Consider the following 21916-nt stretch of genomic DNA (forward strand, 5'->3'; position numbering starts at 1 on the left):
GTTCCAGGACAGTCAGGGATACAAAGAGAAACCCTGTCTCGAAAAACAAACAAAAGCAGATTTTTTTTTTGTGTGTGTGTGTCTGGGTGTTTTGGCTGCATGCACACCTGTGCTTACCAAAAGAGGGTGTCAGATCCACAGGTGAAAGTCACAGGTGGGTGTAAGTCCACAGGTGAGAGTCACCCTGTGGATGGTGGGAGTCAAACGCAGGGCCTTTGCAAAAGCAACAAGCGCCCTTAACCACTGAGCCACTTCTCCAATTCTAGAACTGAGAGTTTTTAAAAGTTAGTATGGGTCATTTACCTTACACCTGGCTAGCTGGGTTCTCATCATAACACTGCAAAAAAAAAAAAAAAAAAAAAAAAAAAGGCCCATCGTTTTTAAATTTCATTTTTGAGACAAGGTTTTAGGTACTCGAATCAGGCCTTTTTTGAACTTCCTATGTAGCTGAAGCTGACCTCCTGCCTCCCCAGGCCCCGCCCCTCCTAAAGCTTCAAGCATGTCAGACAAGCTTGACTTTATTACAACTGAGCTACATCCTCAGTTCTGGTCTCGACATTTTAGAGATGACTGGGTTTAGAACTGGCAGGGGGTGGGGGTGGCGTACAACTTTAAATCCAGCACTCGGGAGGCAGAAGCAGGTGGATCTCCAAGTTGGAGGCCGGCCTGGTCTACACAGAGAGTGAGTTTCTCGGGACAGCCGGGGCTACACAGAGAAACCCTGTCTCGAAAGAACAAAACCCAAGACAAAAACAAACAAACAAATAGGGTTCAGAATAGGTGCCATCAACGGCTGAAGTCACAAGAGCCGGGCCCAGAGAATTTTGACTCGCACACAGAACCAAGCGCTCTCTCTCCCTCTGGTCCTCTCTAGCTAGCTGCCCTACCTGAGCTCAGGGATTACTTCTCACAAATGACAAAAGCGAGGTCCAGAGGACCGAGGCTGAACCTGTGGGGGGGGCCGAGCTGGGGACCAGAGAGCAGATGGGCTCAGGTCCTCCCGGCTCTGGGGTTTGACATTCCGTTGCGTAGGGCTAGGAGGGAGAAAGCACAATCTCTTGAGGGGGGGGAAGGGTGAGGCTACAGGGGGAAACTGAGGAAGAGCTGTCACAGAGCGCGAGGCAGGTGGGAGGCCGGCCTCGGCCAGCCCCTTCTCTGCTTCTCCGGCTTTTCAAGAGCTCCCCTTGAGGTCCGAGCCCTCTGAGGCGGGGGGAGGGCGGGAGTGGGGGGACCCGGCAAGGTGCGTGCACGCGTCAGGCCCAGGTGGGAAATCGGCGGCGCAATCGCAAACTTGAGCCGCCCGGGCGATCCCGGGCGAGCGGGAGGAGAAGGAGAGAGGCGGCCGAGGGGCCCGGCGGCGGGCCGCCTTGGGTGGGCCGGGGAGGAGGACCGCGGGCGGCGCCCGGACACGTGACCCGGCGTGTTGTGGTCCGGCCGCGCGTGGGTGGCGGGAGCGGCGCGGGGGGCGGGGCGGCGAGGGCCGGGTCACGTGACGGGGGTTTAAATCTCCCGCAGCCGAGCCGCGGGGGCGCCAGTGCCGCGCGTCGAGCGGAGCAGAGGAGGCGAGGGCGGAGGGCCAGAGAGGCAGTTGGAAGATGGCGGACGAGGCGGCGCTCGCCCTTCAGGCCGGCGGCTCCCCTTCCGCAGCGGCCGCCATGGAGGCCGCGTCGCAGCCCGCCGACGAGCCGCTCCGCAAGAGCGCGCAGAGACGGGCCTGGCCTCGGGCGCAGCCCGGGCGAGTCGAGCCCGGCGGCCGTGGCGGTGGCGGCGGCGCGGCGGCGGCGGCGGCGGGGTGTGAGGCGGCGAGCGCCGCGGCCCCGGCGGCGGCGCTGTGGCGGGAGGCGGTAGGGGCGGCGGCGGCGGGCGCGGAGCAAGAGGCCCGGCGACCGCCGCGGCCGGGACGGAAACAATGGGTCGGGCCTGCGGCGGGAGCCGAGGGCTGCCGACGACTTCGACGACGACGAGGGCGAGGAGGACGACGAGGCGGAGGCGGTGGCGGCGGCGGCAGCGATCGGCTACCGAGGTGAGTCTCTCTCTCTCTCGCGCGCGCGCGCGACCGGCGCCGCACAGCCGTGTCCCTCCGCGCGTCCCGCCTGTGACCCGGTCCAGGCTGCCCGGGGCCCCGAGGGCTCCCCGGCGGCGGCGACGACGGCGGCGGCGGCCGCGGCCGCGCAGCTCGGCCCTTGGTTCGGCCGCGCGCCGCCGAGCTCGCCCCCTGCCGCGGAGCGCGCGGCGGACTCGCCGCTTGCCTGGGCCTTTGCGCTGCGCGCAGTCGTCACCCGGCGGGCGGGCGGGCGGCAGGCTTCTCGCAGTTGTCGTTGGAATAAGTTTTCCCTCCGTCGTATGCTTTTTGCCAAAGCGCCTTTTTTTTTTTTTTTTAAACTAAAGTTGCGTTTTCCTCGCAGCACAATTTGAGCTGGACCGTGGATCGAGCTTCTGCGATTGGGTTTGCAAGCTGACACCTGTGTGGTCCCCCCCCCCCCGGACCGATGCCTTTTTTTTTTTTTTTTTTTTTTAAGTTAGGAAATTTTAACAGACCAAAGCTGTTTCCTAAAGCATAGTCTTAAAAATGTCAGGAAATGATTGTCCCCCAAAACATTGCTTTTTGTGAGATTGCGTTTAGGACCTAGGTATAGAAGAGTAGTAATTTTACAGTCCTTATTTTTTTTTCCTCTCCTAAAATCATGTGCTAGTAACATTTTTTTACTTATGTATCTGTAAATTGTTTTTTTGATTTTTAGTTTTCTGAGACAGGGTTTCTCTGTGGCTTTGGAGCCTATCCTGGAATTAGCTCTGTAGACCAGGCTGGTCTTGAACTCACAGAGATCCGCTTGCCTCTGCCTCCCTAGTGCTGGGATTAAAGGCGTGCATCACCAATGCTTGGCCATATCTGTAATTCTTAAACCGGCTTGTTTTTGCCGTATTGACACCAAAGGTGTTGTATATGTAATAATGTCATCTGAACTGTTTTTGTCCAGAATTTATTGGAGTCTTATCAGTATTTGTGAACCATTTAATGGGACATTGACTGTATATTAAACAACAAAAAAGGCGTGTTAGGGACCGAAATAGTAAATATAAATAGCCCTTGATTTCAGCAATTAAATGGGGAGACAAGTATAGTAGTGTAAAGTTATGTTTTATGTTCTTTAAGGCATAAATTTGCCAACATCCGGGAGGTTGAGGCGGGAAGATTGCTACTTTAACTACGGAAAGACTTTGGCTGGCTGGAGCAGGGAGGACTAAGGATTTTTGTGAGATTTTAAAAGTTTTTATGGTTTGTTTTCAAGACAGGGTTTCTCTCTGTAGCCCTGGCAGTCCTAGAACTCACTCTAGACTAGGCTTGCCCCTAACTCAGAGATCCTCCTGCCTCTGCCTCCTGAGTGCTGTGATTAATGGTTTCAGGTAATTTTTATTTGCTACATTTCATGAAGGCGTCTTGGAACCCATATCCTATTTGAAGGTGTGCTTCCTCTGAGCTACACAGTTGGTTTTTGTTTGTTTTTTACTTTATTTTTGATTTTTGAGATAGGGTACCACTTTAGCCCGGACTAGTCTGGATTTCACTATTTTATATAGTTCAGGTTGGTCTCAACTTCTGTGCCTCCTATGTGCTGAATCATAGAGTAAGTTGTTTGCCTTTCTGGTTTTTGGATAACCTGAGTCTGGCCATTTAGCCCAAACTGGCCTCAAAGCACCAGTGATTGCAGGTGTATCCCTAGGCCCAGATGAAAACTGTTTGAGCAGCAGCCTTTGTTTTCTTTCACAGACAACCTCCTGTTCACTGATGAAATCATCACTAATGGCTTTCATTCCTGTGAAAGTGATGAAGACGATAGAACTTCGCATGCAAGCTCTAGTGACTGGACTCCACGGCCGAGGATAGGTATGTTTCAGACCTGTGCATCCTTGAAGTAAATGCCCCTTTCTTCCCTTCTTTTTGAGACAAGGTATTTTGTAGCCTTACCTGGCTGAATTGCTCTGCAGCGTTTTGAACCAGCCTCTATCATATACCATACCCAATGTTGTCTTTTTCTTTTTTTACACCTTTTCTTTTTTCTCCTTCCTTTCTTTTCCTTTTTTTCTTGATTTCTTTGACAGTCCCATGAATCCCTAGCTGACTTTACACTCAGTAGTCTAGGATGTAAGGATGATGCTGAATTTCTGATCTTACCACTACCTTTGCCAAGTGCTGGAGTTACAGGTGTGTGTCTACACCATGTCCTTTGTCTGGGGCTGAGGATGGTCCTCATTGCTGTCCTTTTTCTTTTATACCATTGTTTTCTCTTTTGCTCTGTATGTACCATTAAATTTTAAAAACTTTGCTTATTGAGACCAGGATCACTTGTAGCCTAGACTGGCATGAATTCACAGTGTAGTCCCCATTGGCTTTGAATTCTTGATTGTTTTAAGTCTAAATGCTGGGGATTAATAGTTGTATACCACCACCACCCAAAGCTATTTTGTACCAACTTTAAATTCTCTGTCATGTTTACTATTTAGATTTAGTTTCTCCGGTATTGGTAAGATTTTTTTTTTTTTTCTTGGCCTCCTGCATGCTAATTCCTGAGTTGCTTCCTTCGGTCTTCCACCCATTTGACCCTTAAAATCCGATCAAAACACTTAGACCTGCCAGGCAGCAGTGGCATGTACCTGAGGCAGAAGCAGGCAAATCTGAGTGAGTTCAAAGCCAGCCTGGTCTACAAAGCATTTCCATGACATTCAGGGCTACACAGAGAAACCTTGTCTTGAAAAACAAAACAAAAACCTTATACCTAAGCATGCCGCCCCTCCATCAGACTTTTACATTTAAATTGTACTTTTTTTTTCTTTTTTCTTTTCCTTAATTTTTTTTTTTTTTTTTTTTTTTTTTGCTTTTGGAGATTTAGAGATGGAGTTTCTCTGTAGCTCTGGAACTCCTTGGAACTCAGACAAGGCTGGCCTTTTGACTCACAGAATCCACCTCCATCTGCCTCTGCCTCTACCCCCTGACTCTGGCTCTAAATTGTATTTTCTTTGCATAAAAATGTTATATATTGCTAACTCATTTACTTGACAAAATAAATGAGGTTTTTGACTAGAGGTGGAATTGACCTAAGTCTTTCTTCCCTTAATATAGGTCCATATACTTTTGTTCAGCAGCATCTCATGATTGGCACGGATCCTCGAACAATTCTTAAAGATTTACTACCCGAAACAATCCCTCCACCTGAGTTGGATGATATGACACTGTGGCAGATTGTTATTAATATCCTTTCAGAACCACCAAAACGGAAAAAAAGAAAAGATATTAATACGATTGAAGATGCCGTGAAGTTACTTCAAGAATGCAAAAAGATAATAGTTTTAACTGGAGCTGGGGTATGTAAGATGCATCGTAATTACAGTTAAAGAGAGCGCTAATATATATTTTATTCCTTTTCCAGTTAATTTTTCTCTACTCTAGTTATAGACTTTATATAGGTGTCTAAAACTGCCATAACTTGAAGGGCAGCAACAGTTGCTAAGATAATTCAGTGCTTTGAAAAGTATGACAACTTTAAATGTCTATTTGTAGCACAATTGGTAAGTGGAATTATGCCCCCCCCCTTTTTTTTTTTTAAAGATTTGTGTGTATGTGTTTGCCTGCGTGTGTCGTGTGCACCATGTGTACCAGGTGTCAGCAGAGGCCAGAGGTGGGCATTGGGTTCCCAGGAATTGGAGTTAGTTTTTTTTGACATGGTCCCTATAGCCTAGGTCTCAAACTCCCAGCAGTCTTCCTTTTCCATCTTTCAAGTGTTGGGTTGTGTTTAAGGATTGTGTCCCAGAGACAGTTTTATTGTAAAACTGGAACGAAATAAAGCTTGTTGATTTCCCTATTTGAACTGCTAGGGTTTATTTGAAGAAAAAGTATTGTGTCTAAAACTTCATACTTTTTCATTTATTTAGAACAACAGTATCTTGTCCGGTGGTGGTACAAGCCTTTAATCCCAGCACTCAGGCAGATCTCTTGAGTTCAAGGCCAGCATGATCTACAAGAGCTACTTCCAGAATAGCCTTCTAAGCCACAGAGAAACCCTGTCATGTGGAAAAAAATAGAACAGTATTTCACTATGTAGATCTGGCTGAACTAGAACTCCCTTTGTAGACCAGGCTGTTCTCAAACTGCTGAGATCTGAGATCTAAGATTAAATAAAGGCCAGCCTCAGCTATCTTAGCTCTGACCAGACTTGGGCCACTGTTCTGGCTTCTATTTTATTTACTTATTGTTTTTTTTTTCCAGATAGGGTTTCTCTGTGGCTTTGGAGGCTGTCCTGGAACTCACTCTTGTAGACCAGGCTTGCTGGGTTCTATTTTTAAAATTAAAAAAGGTAGCAGGTTTTCTTTTGGGCCGACAACCAGCTCCCAGATCATGACACAGGAACTTAATAGTTATGAATACTTGGCCTTAGCTTAGGCTTGTCCCACTAGCTCTTACAACTTTTACCTGTTTCTATTAGTCTGCATTTTGCCTTGGGGCTTTTTACCTTTCTTGCCTTCTGTATGCCCTACTTTCATTGCTCCCTCATGTCCAGCCTGCTGTTGGGTGCCTGGCTGGCCCTGGAGGGGGTCTTCCTCTTTTTCTCCTTGTTCTCTCTCTCTACTCCTCTAAAGCCTAGATTCTTCCTTGTTTATTCTCTGCCCACCAGCCCCATCTATCCCTCTACTGCCTAGCTATTGACTGTCTAGCTTTTTATTAGCCTGATCAGGTGCCTTAGGCAGGCAAGATAAAATAGCAACATATCTTTATATAATTAAACAAATGGAGCATAAACAAATGTAACACACCTTTACATAGTTAAAGTAATATTCCACAACCAAAAGTCACATCCTTAACTGGATATGACAGCAATTACTTGTCAGGGCCTTACCTGACAGTAGGCTGGGGTGTAGAGATAGATAGATTTCTGGAGCTCATTGGCTAGCCAGCCTAACCAAAATGGTGAGCTCCAGGTTCAGCAGGACACTGTTTTAAAATATGAGAAGCTAGGTGGCCCGTGCTTTAATGCTAGCACTGGGGAGGCAGAGGCAGGTGCATCTCTTGAGTTCTAGGTCAGCCCAGGGATACATAGTGAGACCCTGTTAAACAAAAGACAAAAACCAAAGAAGCCATAAGTAGATGTTAAATTCTTGGACAGGAGATAGTTCAGAGCTGAACTCTGCTGTTAGGCAGGCGGCCCAGGTTCAGTTCCCAGCACCCACATGGCAGTTCCCAACTGCATGATTTGATTCCTTCTGACGTCCTTAGAAAGCAAAAATAGTAAAGTGTTAATAGTTTTTGAAGAAAAGTGACTGTTGTGGTACATGTTAGGACCCACACCCCGTTAATTGAAAAATGGTTATTCTGTTGTGATTGTCCCTAGATAGTCCTGGAAATCTGAGACTACAGTCAGGAACCCATGTACCCTGCTTACAGTATAGTATAAAGTTTCAGAACTCTAGTTTGTGAGTGGAAAAGCTGGCCATGTGAGAAGAGTTTCTTTTTTGGGGGCTGGGGTGGTGGTGGTTTCCAGGCAGGGTTTCTCTGTGGTTTTGGAAGCTGTCCTGGAACTCGCTCTTGTAGACCAGGCTGGTCTCAAACGCACAGAGATCCACCTGCCTCTGCCTCCCAAGTGCTGGGACTAAAGGCATGCACTACCACCTCCTGGTGAGAACAGTTGCTTTCTGGTAGAAAGTCTTATCTACTTTTTGGTTAGAAGATGAAATTGATTTACTCTAGCCAATTGTATTTGCTTCAGTTTGTTTAGATGCTTCAAGGTTTTTAAGATTAGCCCACTTTACCACTACTAAAAACAGTATGTGGCAGATTAATTCTCAGTAGTTGACCTTTCATCTATATTTGAAATTAGAAGGGTTGTATTTCTGTACCCCAGGCTCACTTTTGTCTTGAGTTCTTACTCCCAAATTGAATGTACTAAAGGTGTACTAATTATGAAGGTAGACAATTGAATGTTATGAATTATGTCTTGTATGTTGCAGGTTTCTGTTAGCTGTGGGATACCTGATTTCAGATCAAGAGATGGTATTTATGCTCGCCTTGCTGTGGACTTCCCAGATCTCCCAGATCCTCAAGCCATGTTTGATATTGAGTATTTTAGAAAAGATCCAAGACCATTCTTCAAGTTTGCAAAGGTATCACAGTTTTTTTTTTTTTTTTTTTTTCTTTCATGAAAAAGTATTGTTCTCAAGTATAGGCAGGCATCCTAAGTTGACGTTCATTGCTCAGTGAATTGGATGATACAATGTGGTTGGCAGAGCTTCTGTTTTAGGTCTGATTGTAAATAATGTACTTTTGGTCTTTTGCCTGTGTATTTCCTCCTCACCTTTGGAGGTTTGTATGTAGATAATATAAAAACGACTTATTTTGATTTTTAATCTTTTTTTTCCTGAGTCATAAAAGATAATAAGACCTACTATAGTATGTTTTGTAGTGGACAAGTTTTAATGTGTGCATCTGTCTGAAAAATGATTTTTAATTACTGAAGATGAAGATGACATTTTTTGGTGAACAGATGACAGGACCCTTATAGACTCTGCTGGTCTTTCTAGTTCGTGAGTCGGTCACCAGCTGCTTATGGCTATTGCATACTTGAAGTGTGGTGACTAGGTGAAGGGCGTGCTTAATTGAATTTTGAAGACTTTGCTAAAGAAAAATGAAATTGCACTGATGAAATACCAACAAGCAAACATGTTTGGAAATAATTTGGTAATATGTTCAGGAGCCAGGCATCGTAGTGGGGTATTCTTGCAATCCTAGGATTCAAGAGGCAGTCAGGAGGCTTGTGACTTCTTGATCAGCCAGGGCTACATTGTGAGACTCAGCTTCAAAAACAAAACAGTAACAATATTTTGTATTAGACATTTGAAATTTTCACTTCAATGTGAACTAGAAAATTAAAAATTGCAGCTGGACCTTGGTTTAATTCCAGCACTTGGGAGGCAGAGGCAGGTGGATCTCTGAGTTTGAAGCCAGGCTGGTCTACAGAGCAAGCTCCAGAACAGACACCCTGTCTTGAAACTCCCCCATCCCCCCCACCAAAAAAAATTAAAAATTGCATACCTGGTTCCATGTAGCTGTTGTGCAGCTGTGCTAGAGAGTATAGAGTGTATATATCGTTCCAAGATTTTAGTCACTCAAATTTTTCTACAGTTCAAATTTTTATTTTTGTCCTTTTTGAGCCTCCTGATGCCCCTGCCTCCACCTACCACCATGCCTCATGTTAATAAATTGTTATGGAACTTGTAAATAAACTTAAAGCTCTTCAGAGAAGTTTTAGAGACTCCAGAAATTAACTGGGATCTTACTAGTTTTATTTCAGGAGGGGTGGAGTGGTGATGGTGATGCACATGCCCAAGTGCACCTGTGGAGGTGACAAGACAACTTAGGGGATTGGGTCCCCACAGACTGAGTTCCTGGAATCAACTCAGGTGGACAAGTTTGGCAGCAAAGCCCCTTTACCCGCTGATGAATCTCACATCTTCCAGGCCCTAGGCTGTATTGTAAAGACTCTTCATATGCTGTATTTACAGAACTGGGAAGAAATACTCCCAATTCCTGTTCTCAGCATCCTAGGTGCTGGGATTAGGGGGGTGACCGAAGTTTGCAGCTATAAAATGTACTATTAAAACCTGTGTTTAGTAGTGCTGCCCTGTTTCATCAAAGAACAGTGAGACTTGCCGAATGCAGGACACTTATGTTTTATGACTTCAGTAGGTAGACCAGGTTTAGAAAGGTCAGCATGTAACTAAGTTACTTTCATGTCTTACACAAATATAGTCTATGTTAATATCTCCAAGTTTTTCCTGTAAATTTTGTGAGTGGGGGAAACTATTGCCAGTAGTCTTTTTTTTTTTTCCCTCAATATCTTACCAGGGTTGTCAAGTACAGATACATATCTAAAATTAAGGGTTCCATAAATTTTTAAAATTATATTTACTTATTTTGTGTGTGTACATGCATGGGCAAGCATTGTTTTTTGTTTGTTTCTAGGGGATTATAAAGGCTAGAATTCGAGTAAGCCTAGCATGAAAATGCTCTCTCATAACATGTAACAAGCCAGCTCTACATGTCCCTGATCCCAGGGTTCAGGAGTGGAGGCAGGAGTTTCCAGGCCAGCTTGGGTTATAGTGGCAGACCACTTTTGAGCACAAGGCCCTGGATTCAGATTCAGGCCACAGCAATGGACACACATGTGGTTTTGTTCTTAGGTTTTAATTGGGTTTATGGCACAGTTGGGGAGCATAAAAATTAACCTTCATAGAAAGATACAAATGAGGGAATCAAAGAACCCTCAGTTTATGGATGATAGTCTATATATAGACCTTAAAGGCCTCCACCAGAAAACTCCTTTCTATATATCACTTACAAACATGACTGGGAAGGAAATCTGGGAAAAAGCCTGCCCGTCGCTTCTGACAGCAAAGCTAGAGAGAGGAGCCAGTGCTTATGAGTGTGCATATTACTTGGAGAATTCATCTCAGTCTCTACAGCTGCCGGCTATCACCAGTCCCAGTACAAGCCCATGCTGCTGTCCTGCAGGCCTCTGCCTCCCTGGCACCAGATATACATATAATTAAAAGTTTTAAAATAGAGATTGGAGAGATGGATGGTTCAGCAGTTGAGAGCACTTGTTCTTGCACAGAGGACCTGGGTTTGGTTTCTACCAGTCACCTGGTAGCTCACAGCCATCTGTAACTCAAGTTCTCTAGAGGGTTAATGCCCTTTTCTGACATTCTTGGGGACCAGGCAGACATGTGGTACATATACATATTACCTTCAGGCAAAGCACTCATACATATAAATTTCTTTTTAATACCCCCCCAAAAAAAAAATTTAAAAAAAAAAGGGTTAGGTATGGTAGTATAGGTCTTTAATCTCAGTGTTCAGCAAGTGGATCTCTAGGTTCTAGATGAGCTAGGGTTATATAATGAGACCTTGTCTTTAACTCAGCCTTATGTATGTGAAATATGTATAACATGGGAAGTATAATGCTCTAATCTCATAATGGGAAATACAAGTATGTGGGTTTTGCATGTACATGTTCAAATTCAGTAGGCTTAGTTTTTAGTTTCAGTAATTGAAATTATTGGATTAGACAGATTGGCATACTATTAGAAAAGCCTGTTCTTTTCTGATGTGATGATATCATAATTTATAATTCAAGTATGGCTGACTGCGCTATGAACTTATTTAAATGGACATATAAGTGGATGTTTATATGATGTACATTATGTTGCTGTATATATATTATGGAATGGCTATAGCAAATTAGTAACATCCATTATTCACATACTTACTTGTACTCTTACATTCAGACACTTCACATAGTGTTACTGTGATCTCTATGTTGTACAATAGGTCATCTAAACTTCATTCTCTGTCAGATTGTGTCTGCTCATGAGCTTCCTGTCTTACCTTTTTCATTAGCTGAGAGTTAAATTGTTAATGACTGGAAGTTGTCAGGCTGTTTTCATAACACATGAGCACTCTGAAATTGTACTGTGTACTATTCCTAAGTCATTTCAGTGACAGCCAAGTCCACTTAATAGATCATCTCTAACTACTTTTGCCATATGAGACTATGTGGCTAAATGTGTAGTCCATGAAGCCTAAAATACTCACTGTGACCACCTGTGTAGAAAATGTTGGTGGCTCACGCCTTTAGTCCCAGCACTCAGGAGGCAGAGGTAGGCGAATCTCTGTGAGTTCGAGACTAGCCTGGTCTATAAGAGCTAGTTCCAGGATAGCCTCCAAAGCCACAGAGAAACCCTGTCTCGAAAAACCAAAAAAAAAAAAAAAGAAAAAGAAAAAATGTGGTCTGTTAAAGTTAGATATCCTCCAAGAGGTAGCTGCCAACAGTTTTGATCAGTAAAGTCTAATAGAGTTTTGCAAATGAAATGAGTATGAGGATAGTTCTTACTGGAATTTTTGTTTCATGTTTTTCCCTTTATGAGCATGTGTGGTGTTTGTGCAATGTCCAGGTGTTAGTGTGCCGTCCCAAGTGGTGGCGAGAAGTTGACTTTGGCTCTATTTCTCCATTACTCTCTTCACATTATGTATGGAGGCAGTGTCTCCTCCCTGTTTCTGCCTCCTAACATGTAGGAATTACAGCACTGATCCTCAGCTTGTGTAGTACAAATGCTTAGCCACTGACCCATCTCTCCAGCCCTTCATTTTCTTGTGTGTTTGCTGGGAATTGTGTTTTGCACCCGCATGCTAGGAAAGAGCTGCATCTGCAGTTGCCACCAGCCTTCAAGTCTTCACAGAATGGAGAATTTAGGTTGTTTCTCACCAAACTCAGACCCTAAGATCAGGTAATCCTAGTTTTTTTTAGGGACTATAGTAATACCCCCCAAAAAACAAAAACAAAAAACCCTAGCTTATTTTTATGTAATATTGCTGAGTGGAAATTGTAAACAGGTTAAAAGTAAAGTCCTTTAATCCTATAGCAGCCTCAGCCCTGCTTATAGTTGCTTGTGTGCTCTTCCTATGTGTATGCAGACAGAACCATCCATATGTACACAATTTCAGTTTTTTGTTTTATAAAGCCAAAAAATTACTCCCTGGTGTCTAAATTGCTTTTTTCATGTGTGCCATGGACTAATTTTCAGGTATGAGAGCCCCCTCATTCTTAGTGGCTGAATACTCTCCACTGTGTGGATGTACAATACTATACAACCAGTCTCCCCATTGATGGACATGTGGTTGTATTTATTTTTTGCTAACATTACGATAGGTTAGATAGAACCTGTGTAAGGAAGTAGAAAGTACAGCTTACTTTAAAGAAAAAAGAAACTTCCTTTGCCATATTCACTTACTAAATGAAGTTGAATGAAAACACTGTCAAAAGTTGGGAGGACCAAAATTGATACTTTTTCTCTGATCTTTTTGCCATGTGTATATCTGAATACTTTGTTTTTAAAGAAGAAACAGCATTGAAGCATTATTTGGGGGGAAAAACACACACACAATATCCAGCAACTCAGCATTCATGAGCAGCTCTGTTCTATCCCAGTATGCCTGTGCAGTGGAAGGAAAGCAATTTTGGTAAGGAATTAAAACTTCAGCTTTAAACTCCCAGCAGGTTGATATTTATGAGTGATGAATCAAAAAGAAAGCTTTTAGTTGTGAAGTCGCCATACCTTTGATATCTGTAATTTCAGTGTATAAAGTTCCCCTTTCTTTCCTTAAAGAAACAAACAAAAAAACTCAAACTGAATTTACAGTCAACAAAATTTAGATGTACCTAAGGTATGTGTTTCTTTTGACTTACATTGAATATCCATGTGTTTATGGGTCACGTTATCTTGTTCTGCAAGGGGCTAAGTTCACTAATTGCTGAGTTTGCTTATAGTAACAAGCCTTTTTCTAGGTGTGCCATCCATCTAGATGCTTTAAAATGCTCGTGTATTTTGTTTATTAAAGTATATACATGGGGTGTTATTAGTACGTTTTTTTGATTAAACATAAGCAGGATTTGTTATGCTTATATCATTAATGTAAACCTTTCTGCTTTTTGCATTATATAGGAAATATATCCTGGACAGTTCCAGCCATCTCTGTGTCATAAATTCATAGCTTTGTCAGATAAGGAAGGGAAACTACTTCGAAACTATACCCAAAATATAGATACCTTGGAGCAGGTTGCAGGAATCCAAAGGATCATTCAATGTCATGGTTAGTAAACATTAACAGTGATTTTCTGTAGTGTGCTTAATTTAATAGAAACATCAGGCTTGGAAAGAAGCTGCTATCTAGTATACACACATACATACATGCATGCATGTGCTTGCGCGTGCACACACACACATACACACACACACACACACACACACACACACACACACATTCACAGTATATATGGACTATATCGCACGTTTTTCTTGTAAGACTTCATGTAAGTCTTTATGGTGTATGTATTTCCTCAATAAAGCAGGTCTTTTTTGTTTTGTTTTATTAGGTTCATTTGCAACAGCATCTTGTTTGATTTGTAAATACAAAGTTGATTGTGAAACTGTTCGAGGAGATATTTTTAACCAGGTAATTTAATTCATCTGCTCAATTTAGGAATTGTGTAAACTTGATTTTTGTTGCTTCTGCCTTCATCTTTTTACCCTGAGAAAGCCAGAAATTCTGATAAGCCAGTCCTTTTTTTCTACCTTAAGTAGCAAATTTCTGTTAAGCTGAGGGTGTTAGAGCACACTAAGGAGACATGGAGCAGGGTGCACGTGTGTGCACACTTAGTGAGTGCCATGTTAACCTGAGCTGAATAGGAAGAGTCACTAAAAAAAAGTCGGCAAGGTGGTGAGTTCAAGGCCAGCCTAGTCTACAGAATGAGTTCCAGGACAGCCAGGACTATTATATTACACACAGAAGAAACTCTGTCCCCAAAACAAAAGAAGTTGGAATGTTTCTTGTTGGTAGAATGCCTGTTTAACATTCAGCGTCCTGGGCTTGCTCTCCAGCATCAGTAAATCTGGTGTTTGGGCACATGCCTGAAATCCCAGTACTTTGGAGGATGGAGAATAATAAGCTGAAGGCCATGCTCAGCTACAAACAAGATCCTTTCACAAACAAACCTAAAGTCCTCTCTAATTATCTCTAAGTACCTCTTTACTATCTAAATGGAAAATAGGAGGCCTGGTCACAAGTTGGAGGGAATGCCGCTATCTAAGCTTTGGTTAGAATTTGGTTAGAATTAGTTGTGTAAGATTTAAAACATTTCCAAAATGATAGTGAAGTATTTACTACAGGAATATTTGGCAACACACATCCAGAAATACATCTTCTATATTTAGCTGCTCAATTATGTATAATCAGGAAAAATAGTATAGTGAAATGGAGTTATTTCCACAAATATTTTTAAAAGGTTTAGGTTGTTTGCATGTTCCCCCCGTTTTTTGCATATTTTATTATTTGTTTGGCACAGGTGGGCATGGGAAAATGATAGCACGTGTGGGGAGGCAGAGGCTAAATGAGATCAAGGTGTTGTGGGGTCAGTCCTCAGTCTACCATGTGGACTCTGGGAGTTGAATTCTGCTTGTCAGGCTTGGTGGGAATTGTCTTCCCCTGCTGAGCTGGCACCCGGCCCAGTTTTATGTCTCCTGGGAATGTTGACTGTTTCTAACTTGGGCCCCCTTCCTGTTCTCATTTTGTGCAGGTAGTTCCTCGGTGTCCTAGATGCCCAGCTGATGAGCCACTTGCTATCATGAAGCCAGAGATTGTTTTCTTTGGTGAAAATTTACCAGAACAGTTTCATAGAGCCATGAAGTATGACAAAGATGAAGTTGACCTCCTCATTGTTATTGGGTCTTCTCTGAAAGTAAGACCAGTAGCACTAATTCCAAGTAAGTTGATGGGGACAGTGCTGCATGCCATGGGTTGTAGGTATCTGTGTAAGAGGTGCTTTTACTATTTCCATTTGGAAAATAATTGAAGGTCTAAGGTTTACACTTTTTTTTTCCTTTTCAACTTTGTGTATATGAAGGTTTTGTTTGAATTCATGTGTATGTAACATGTGTTGGATCCCCTGGAACTGGGGGTTAGAAATAGTTAGGAACCATCATGTGGGTGCTGGGAATTGAACCCACCAGGTTCTTTGCAAGAACAATGAGGGTTCTTAACCACTGAGCCCCTAAACTTCACTTGTTCATTAAATGACATTTTGATAGGAGAAGGGGGGCTGTGAACACAGAATATCAAATTTTTAAGTTATGTAAAATCAAAATGGTCTGACTCATACTATTATTTTTTTTTTGGGTGGGGATTAAAGGCATGCGCCACCAACACCTGGTTGACTTATACTTTTTTAATGGTGTGTATTTAAAGTTGCAGAGGGTTTGCTTCAATTAATTCCATATATAGTCTATTTTATATGTTGGGTGTTTTGTCTGCATGTATGTCTTGTGTGCCTACTTTGGCCAGACAAGGGTGTCAGACCACCTAGAACAGTGGTTCTCAACCTTCCTAATATTGCTACCTTTAATACAGTTCATGTTGAGATCCTCAACCATAAAATTATATTTGTTGCTACCTCATACTAATTTTGCTACTGTTACATATTATGTTTTGTGACCTGTGTGAAAGGGTCTTTTATCCCCCAGAGAAGGGTCACAACCCACACAGATTGAGAAACCCACCCATACCTCATGTATGATCAGATAGCTTATCAGCTGTGTTTTCTGTTCATGTATGATATGATAGAAAATGTGTATGTGTGTCAAAGTAGAGTGGGAGAGAAATGATTTAATCAGCAGTGAACCCTATTGGTGGGGGTGGGGGGTGGTGGTTAGTTTTCAAAACATGGTTTCTCTGTGTAGCCCTGGCTGTCCTGGAACTCACTGTGTAGACCAGGCTGGCCTTGAACTCAAAGAGATCCACCTGCTTCTGTCTCTCAGGTGCTGGGACTAAAGATGTGTGCCACCACACATGGTAAAGGGCACCACTACTCTTGTGGGTGCTAGGGAAAGCATGGTGGGTCCCCTACATGACAACTCACAAGTTCATAAGCACCTCCATTTGGACATAGTGGTCACAGGTACTCAAACTGTACACTTTCATGTAGGTAGGCACATAACCTCGCCCTTTTCTTGAGGTAAGATCTCACTACAGTCTGAGACTGGGATGTCGACCAGGCTGGCCTCATGTCTGCCCCAGTCTCCTGAATGCTGGGATCAAAGGCGTATGCTACCACTCCCAGCTAGTAAATCTTTGGTAGCCAGGAATGGTAGCCCACTCTGGTAAACCATGTATGTGGTGGTGGGGTGAAGGCAAGAGGATCAGGAGTTTCAAGGATGGCTTCTGCTACATAGCAACCCCCCCCCCCCTTCTGTGTAGCTTTGGAGCCTATCCTGGTACTAGTTCTGTAGATGAGGCTGGCCTCGAACTCACAGAGATTCCCGTCATCCAATGGGTTGGGATTAAAGGCTTGTGCCACCAATGCCTGGCCTAGATAGCAAATTTGAGGCCAGCCTGGGATAGATTTTTAAAAAGTTCCTTTCCACAATGACATTTGCTTATGTCCAGGAGCTGGGCATAGCAACTAACACCATTAATTCTAGCAGGCCAGGACAGCCAGATGAGACCCTATCTTGATTCCCTCTCCACCCTCCAAAAAAACCTTGCACTGTGTGAAGGAGCTAAGAACTGAGACATTTCAGTTACATTGGATGTATGTAAGAGATACAGCCTTCCAAATACCTACAGCTACATGCTATGCTAGATTTTTATTTTTGAAGCTAACTCAAAGGAGTTTTGTAATTTAAGGTTAAACTTTCTGAGCTGGAGCTTTCTGAGGCTTGGATAGAATTACCATGAGTTTAAGACCAGACAGAAGGCACAGACTCGGTGGCAGGAAAAAGTACATTATTTGTTGATTTTTATTTAGACAGAGTCGCACTGGGGTTCTGGCTACTGCCCTTGAGCTCCCAGAGATCTTGGTGCTGGGATTATAGGGGTGTGCTAACATGCATACCCCTATACATTTGTTGTGGTTATAATTGTTTTCTCTACCTTTTTCTAACTCCCTTTCTCCATTTTTTTTTTTTTTTTAGGTTCCATACCCCATGAAGTGCCTCAAATATTAATAAATAGGGAACCTTTGCCTCATCTGCATTTTGATGTAGAGCTTCTTGGAGACTGTGATGTCATAATTAATGAGTTGTGTCATAGGTTAGGTGGTGAATATGCCAAACTTTGTTGTAACCCTGTAAAGCTGTCAGAAATCACTGAAAAACCACCACGAACACAAAAGGAATTGGTTCATTTATCAGAGTTGCCACCAACACCTCTTCATATTTCGGAAGATTCGAGTTCACCTGAAAGAACTGTACCACAAGATTCTGCTTCCATGATTGCTACATGTGTAGACCAAGCAACAGAGAACAGAGTTGATTTAGAAGTATCTGAATCAGAAGGCTGTGTGGAAGAAAAGTCACAAGAAGCACAGACTTGTAGGAGTGTTGAGAGCATTAATGTGGAAAATCCAGATCTCAAGGCTGTTGGTTCCAGTACTGGAGAGAAAAATGAAAGAACTTCAGTTGCAGAAGCAGTGAGAAAGTGCTGGCCCAATAGACTTGCAAAGGAGCAGATTAGCAAGCGGCTTGATGGTAAGGAATTTTGTTTGTCTAACCATTTTCAAAGTATTGTGATCCAAGAAAACTGACTCCCAGTGTCAGATTTGGGCATACACACAAATACTATGAAAAATTTTTAACTGTTTTGAGGGTAGTCTTATGTGTTTTTGTGTACAGTTGGAGAAAGGTGATGTTTATTTTTTGCAGAGAGTACTGTGATTAAACCCAGGGCTTCAAACAGCTAGGCAAGTGATCTACCAACTGAGCTATCGCCTCAGTCCCAAGTGGGTTTTAAATTATACTGCTTAAAACAGCACACTAACATAAATGACTTAAGATAGGCTTATTAGGTAAAGGCACCGTTTCCCCACTTGCTCAGTAAATGGCCGAGAATTGATTGCTTATTGTGGGTCAGTTTACATGCATGCTGTTTTCACAAGGTGAGAACCATGTTGTAGGAGGTAAAAATTGGGATTGAAGCATGTTATGTATGACCTCTTGGAGGGCAATTAGGAAGTGGTACTGCCAGAAAAAATTCTAGATATGCCTTGAGGCTGTACCTTCTTCTAGAGACTCGGCCCTCTAATTTCAGATCAGAAAACAGGATTCCTTTCTACTGGACATCTATTCTGTTTTGTCCTATCAACTGTTGGAGAATCCAAAATACTATATATGGGTAAATCCTAACTTAATTTAAGCTTAAGTTATGGCACAAACTCTACCATATTTTATAGCAATTGACTTTGGTGTTTTTAGATAAGACACTCACATTTGGAGAGTAAGCTGGCCTTTAAATGTGTGCATTCAAACCATAGCAATCTAGACAACAGCCGAGTACTGTATATATAAAACCCTGGGAGGCCACAAGAGATATGCTGCTTTTCTGCCCTGAGTGCTGACGCCCAGCTTTGAAATTATTTAGCACTGATCCTTCCCCTTTGAGTGCTAGAATTGTGGGTGTGAGCCATCATAGCCCAGCTGAGGAATTTTAGATAATTATATGTACCACCATACCTGGCTTGTGTAATTCTGTATACGAATTCAATAGTTGAGTATTATAATTGTAAAAAATAGGTCATAAAATGTTTTAATGCTTCTAAAGCGGAATGAAACTTAGTTTTGAACTAAATACCACTCGGCAAAACACCCTGATAAAAGCCCAACTTCTTAAGCAATAGTTTATCGTTTTTTCCCAGGTAAACATTAAATGGTGGGAGAGGTGATTTAGTTATGCAACATACCCCCTTCCCAAGTCTGAACATACACACTTGGAGATTTAGTTGGAAATTGGCAGATCAGTGTAACAAAACCACTAACTAGGAAGTTTGTGAGCCCTCTTAGACTTTTATAACTAAAAGTAACTTTTTACTGCTGTATTTCAGGTAATCAATACTTGTTTGTACCACCAAACCGTTACATATTCCATGGCGCGGAGGTATACTCAGACTCTGAAGATGACATCTTATCCTCTAGTTCCTGTGGCAGTAACAGTGACAGTGGCACATGCCAGAGTCCAAGTTTAGAAGAACCCATGGAGGATGAAAGTGAAATTGAAGAGTTCTACAATGGCTTGGAAGATGATACTGATAGACCTGAAGGTACTGGAGGATCTGGACTTGGAGTGGATGGAGGGGAGCAGGAGTTAGTTCATGAAGCCACAGCCATGAGACAGGAAGCGACAGATGTAAACTATCCATCAGACAAATCATAACATCATTACAGTTGTCCAGGTACAGGAATTGCTCCACCAGCATTGGGAACTTCAGCATGTCAAAATGAATGTTTACTTGTGAACTTGAACAAGGAAATCAGAAAGATGTAATATTTATAGACTGGAAAATAAGATTGTCTTCTAATTTTTAAAGTTCCATCATTTCTGTACTTGTACATTCAACACTAACTTTTTTTTTAAAGGTACTAGGTATCTTTACTCAGCTGTTAGTTGACTTCAATTTCCTTTAAAGGTTCATTTGTATGATACATCCATATGTATATATAATTTTGGTTTTGCTTAATGATTTTCAACATTTTAAAAGTTTTCAAAAAGCCATTGGAATGTTAATTAATGTAAAGGGAACAGCTTATCTAGACCAAAGAATGGTATTTCACACTTTTGTTTGTAACATTGAATAGTTTGAAATCCTCAATTTCTGTTTTGCTGCACTTTTATTTTTAGCAGTTACCTTTTTAAACACTGGCATTTTCAATAACTTGTGGCAGCTAACTTTTTAAAATCACAGATGACTTACAATGTGAGAAGGGATTCAGCATGTGTGTGTGGAGCACTCAGAAGTGGGTGCTTAGAGTTTGAAGCGTGTTTACTGCATAAGGCTTTTGTACTTGCTGCAGCTGTGTGGTAATATCCAAACAAGCCCCTCAGACTAACCTGATAAATGATTTGAAAATGTTTCAGTTGCTCTAGAAACAATAGTGCCTGTTTGTAGGTTTCCTTAGTTTAAATATTTGCCATTGTTTAACCTATCACTGTGGTAGAGCCTGCATAGATCTTCACCACAAGTATTAAACTGCCAAGATGTGAATATGCAAAGCCTTTTTGAATCTAATAATGGTACTTCTACTGGGGAGAGTGTAATATTTTGGACTGCTGTTTTTCCACTAGTGAGGAAAACAACGGGTCTCTTAAAGTTCCAAAGTAATAAGATAAATTGTAACTCAGCCAGAGAGTACTTTGTTTCCTGTTAGAGAATTTGGTGTAATGTATCCCAAAGTATTAGCCTTGTATTATGGAGATGAATACAAATTGATAGTTAACGAAACTACTTATTTATTTAAAAGCTTAGCTTGCCTTAAAACTAGTTATCAATTTTTTGAACTGTAGAAGCTCTTAGCCTTTCAAACAGTTCAAACCTCAAAAAAATTGCAGTCAGTATTAATTTGACACACTTCTTTGGAACATTATCCCCAAATTTAAATATATTCATTTGTTGGTTTAGTATTTATTACAAAAATGTTTTGAAATATAGCTGTTCTTCATGCATACAAAATACCCAGCTGGGACCGTTACTGCCAGAGGAGAAAATTAAGTGGCTCATTTCCCTACCTAAAAAAAAAATCTCAATCTTCATTTGGCTTACACTAAAGAATTTAGTATATTTTAGTTTTCCTTTTTGCATGATGTGTTTGTGCTATAGACAATATTTTAAATTGAAAAATTTGTTTTAAATTATTTTTACAGTGAAGACTGTTTTCAGCTCTTTTTATATTGTACATAGACTTTTATGTAATCTGGCATATGTTTTGTAGACTGTTTAATGACTGGATTATCTTCCTCTGACTTTTGAAATACAAAAGCAGTGTTTTATACTTGTATCTTGTTTTAAAGTCTTATATTAAAACTGTCATTTGACCTCTTTTTCCCTGTTAACTTACCAGCCCAATTAAGGCTCTCTTGCCAACACTGGTTCTTCAGGAACTTAAACCTGACTGTCAAAGTATTACACGACAGAGTGGTGTTGGTATGGGGGTCTTCTCTTCTGGTGTCTGACCTACTGTTGACAGTGAATCTCAAATTGGCCATGTAGATGACCTGGAACTTGGGAGTGTGTTTATGGACCAAATGATCGGCAAGCTAAACATCAAAGCAGAGAAATGGTTTAGTGGCCTGTCTGTTTTCCCTCATGCCTCAAGATGTCGAATTAGATGACTCCAGAAATAGCCAGAGCCTCACCATGTAGTAATAGACTTGTGTCATAGAGCAAGAAATGAACTGCCAGGTGTGCATGCCTTGAGACAGTAGGGCCACTGAGACCATAGAAAAGAAAAATGCAAAAAATTCTATAAAGTTGTAGATCCATTTGACTCT

At 42.1% G+C, this 21916-nt stretch overlaps 1 protein-coding gene across 1 annotated transcript; it reads left to right on the plus strand.

Annotated features, from left to right (window-relative positions):
- The first annotated feature begins 1526 nt into the window (after positions 1-1526).
- Positions 1527-21460, plus strand: Sirt1 (sirtuin 1). Its single transcript, XM_027395038.2, is given in 12 exon segments — positions 1527-1693; positions 1695-1737; positions 1740-1900; positions 1902-2023; positions 3770-3886; positions 5120-5361; positions 7999-8151; positions 13549-13696; positions 13980-14059; positions 15180-15366; positions 17572-18126; positions 19476-21460. Coding segments are annotated over 12 exon segments (2235 nt in total). The 5' UTR covers positions 1527-1595; the 3' UTR covers positions 19805-21460.
- Positions 21461-21916: the final 456 nt, after the last annotated feature.

Source organism: Cricetulus griseus (genome assembly GCF_003668045.3).
Source record: "Cricetulus griseus strain 17A/GY chromosome 1 unlocalized genomic scaffold, alternate assembly CriGri-PICRH-1.0 chr1_0, whole genome shotgun sequence".
NCBI classification, from domain to species: domain Eukaryota; kingdom Metazoa; phylum Chordata; class Mammalia; order Rodentia; family Cricetidae; genus Cricetulus; species Cricetulus griseus.